Source organism: Caretta caretta, chromosome 14, assembly GCF_965140235.1.
Source record: "Caretta caretta isolate rCarCar2 chromosome 14, rCarCar1.hap1, whole genome shotgun sequence".
In the NCBI taxonomy this organism is placed as follows: domain Eukaryota; kingdom Metazoa; phylum Chordata; order Testudines; family Cheloniidae; genus Caretta; species Caretta caretta.
In genome coordinates this window covers 37,374,837-37,377,921 of record NC_134219.1, presented here as the reverse complement: position 1 = coordinate 37,377,921, position 3,085 = coordinate 37,374,837, and the positions used below count along the sequence as shown (strand labels likewise).

Sequence of the window (3,085 nt, the reverse complement as noted above, 5' to 3'; positions counted from 1 at the left end):
ATCATTCAAGCTCTCGTGGTTAAGCCAGGGCGGTCTCTTGCCAGACTTCCTATCTTTTCTACACAGTAGGATAGTTTGCTCTTGTGCCATTAATAATGTCTTTTTGAAAAATTGCCACTTGTCTTGAACTGTTTTTCCCCTTAAACTTGCTTCCCATGGGATCTTATCTACCCACTCCCTGAGTTCGCTAACGTCTCCTTTCTTGAGATCTATTATCTTTATTGTATTGTTTCCCTCCTACCTTTACTTAGAATCATGAACTCTGTCATTTCATGATCACTTTCACCCCAGATGCCTTCCACTTTCAAATTCTCAACCAGTTCCTCTGTATTTGTCAAAATCAAATCTACAACAGTCTCACCCCTAGTAGCTTTCTCCACCTTCTGAAATAAGCAATTGTCTCCAATTTGGCAGTTTGAAAAAATGGCAGATACGACAGCCGCAAAAAGAGAGAATTAATATTTTTTAGGCAAATGTAAAGAAAAGAAGAATAAAATGTAGAGCTAATAAAAATGTCTCTTGGAATATTTTCCATCAGAAAATACCAATTCATCAAGATCAAAATGTTACATGGAAACCAATTTATTTCTACAAAATTTTGTTTGGGAAAAAAAGGTTGTTAGATATTTTTTTATAAATGAAATAAAGAACAATAACATTTCAATAATTTTAAAATATACAAATAAAATACAATAAAAATTTAAAAAGCAAGTAATCTAAAATAAAAATAATCTAGAAATAAAATTAATGATAAATGCATTTTTAAAAAGTCAAAATTGGCATGAAAACCATCATCTGAAATCATGGAATTACCCATGAAATGGAAATTTGGGTTCCTCACTGCTCTATTAATATGACAATATAACATTTCTTAAAAATTTCCAATAGAAATAATTTATGCAAGAGAGGGTAATTTTTTAGCAAAATGGGTGGATTCTAGCTTTAAAAGGAGATTGGGTAACTGTATGACCAGCAGTAACATTTCCAACACTGGGAGCTAACTGCAGGGTTTTTCAAATTTCATTCTTCCTTGCATAAGATGGTCACCTGGCTGAGTCTCTGTATGTGGAGCGTCCTACTGCAGGACTATGAACTATTGTCCTAGCGAAGGACAGGTGTTTCTGTCTGTTTAGCAGAACCTTTTCAAAGGGCGCTAACAGAGTTAGGCTGCCAATTTCCCCTGCAATTAACTTGCAGTTGGCTGCCCACCCATTGCAACTCCCAGCCCTATTTGCTTGGTTTCTTTCTGTTGCGGCTTCCCCTCAAATATAAAATTCTGACCCATTTCAGCCGTGGAATTCCAGCCTACTTTTTCTGCTTTTAGACACCAGGCAGTGATATCTGTTACTACTTGGACTGATACCTACCTAATCTGTTTCCTCTATCTGTGTTTCTGTGCGGTGGTGTCTGAGCCCCAACACCATAGTACCTGAGTGCTTGGTGCCATCTGTCAAGGTACTACACAGGTTTCCAGAGAGATTCACATTTTGTTTAACCGGCAGTCTGCTCAGATATGAAATCTGTCCCAGGGATCAAGAGAGATGGCATTTCCCCACCCCTGTCTTCTATTCTCAACTCAGCTATTTTTTCGGTAGCCAGAAGAGGGAGACAAAGAAAACAATGCTGACATTTATTGAGTGAATGTTGTTCATTTATATCACAGAGTTAATTTCTTCTCCATAGGCATGCCTCATGGTGAGCCCGGAACAGAGAAATCAAACGTCCCTCACAGAATTCATCCTCTTGGGATTTGGGACTCTCCCTGAACTGCAAATCCTTCTTTTCCTACTATTTCTCATGATCTACATTGCAACCGTGGCCGGGAACATCCTCATTGTGACCTTAGTTGTGACTCATCAGCACCTTCACACCTCCATGTACTTCTTCCTGGGAAATTTGTCCTGCTTGGAGACCTTCTACACCTCGACCTTCCTGCCCAGGATGCTGGCCAGTCTCCTGACTGAGGACAGGACTGTTTCATTTAGTGAGTGTCTCACACAATATTATTTCTTTGGTTCTCTGGCAGATACAGAATGCCTTCTCTTGTTGGTGATGTCTTAGGATCGGTATTTAGCGATATGCAATCCAATGCACTATGCAGCCCGTATGAGTGGCAGGGCCTGGATCTAGCTTGCAGGTGCTTCTTGGATAGGTGGCTTCCTAGGCAACGGCATAACAATGTTCTCAATATCACAGTTAACTTTCTGTGGCCCCAATGATATTAACCATTTCTTTTGCGATCTTATCCCCCTGATAAATCTCTCCTGTAATGATCCTCACCTGATGGAAATGTTGGCTTTCACACTCATCTTGATTTTCTCACTGCTCCCATTCCTATTTACCTTGATGTCCTACATCTGTATCATTGTGACCATCCTGAGAATCCCTTCCACCACCGGGAGACAAAAGGCCTTTTCCATCTGCTCTTTCCACCTCATTGTGGTGACCATTTTTTATGGAACTCTGCTAACTGTCTATATGTTCCCAATGACCAACACACTGAGTGACTTCAAGAAAGTTCTCTCTGTCATCTACACTGTCCTGACTCCCCTGGTCAATCCCATCATTTACAGCCTGAGAAATAAAGAGGTCAAGGAGGCCCTGATGAAAACTTGGAGAAAATGCAGCTTTTGACAATGTTAGCTGATCTGTTTCCTTAGGTTACAATGAAATTGATATAACATGGCGTGATTTGGGGTCAGTATCGAAGCCTACTAAAGTACAAGGTCACGTTTCCATTCGCTTCCATTGGTTTCTTGTCATGCTTTTGCAGAGTCACAGCCCTGGGAGAAATGGAGGTGCATAGACCTTTTAAAAACCCATGACCCCGTTCTTTTTCGGACCAATATCAGATGCCATTGGTGGGTACTACTGGGCTGGTGGGAAGCTTGAACTGGTGAGTGATCGAAGTTCAGACAATGGGGGGAGATTGTGCTCAGGGAGAGGGTGCAGGGTAAATGGATGCAGTTGGAATGCTGAGCATCCATCCCTTGTAGGGTGAGAGATACACCCAGACACATACAACACCTACATTATAAAAACACACAAAACGCCTACATTCCCATCTTTTAAAAAGGGAAGAAGG

General features: G+C 40.8%; 1 protein-coding gene across 1 annotated transcript; it reads left to right on the top strand.

Annotated features, from left to right (window-relative positions):
* The first annotated feature begins 1,692 nt into the window (after positions 1-1,692).
* On the top strand, positions 1,693-2,634 carry LOC142068953 (olfactory receptor 10A6-like). Its single transcript, XM_075119072.1, has 2 exons — positions 1,693-1,963; positions 2,249-2,634. The coding sequence occupies exons 1-2, from the start codon at positions 1,693-1,695 to the stop codon at positions 2,632-2,634; spliced, it is 657 nt and encodes a 218-aa protein (XP_074975173.1).
* Positions 2,635-3,085: the final 451 nt, after the last annotated feature.

Excerpts from the sequence above, each read along its gene's own strand:
- LOC142068953 (XM_075119072.1), top strand. The coding sequence starts at position 1,693 with ATGGTGAGCCCGGAACAGAGAAATCAAACGTCCCTCACAGAATTCATC. Across the intron at positions 1,964-2,248 it reads GCTGGCCAGTCTCCTGACTG|CCCTGATAAATCTCTCCTGT; the intron begins AGGACAGGACTG and ends GCGATCTTATCC.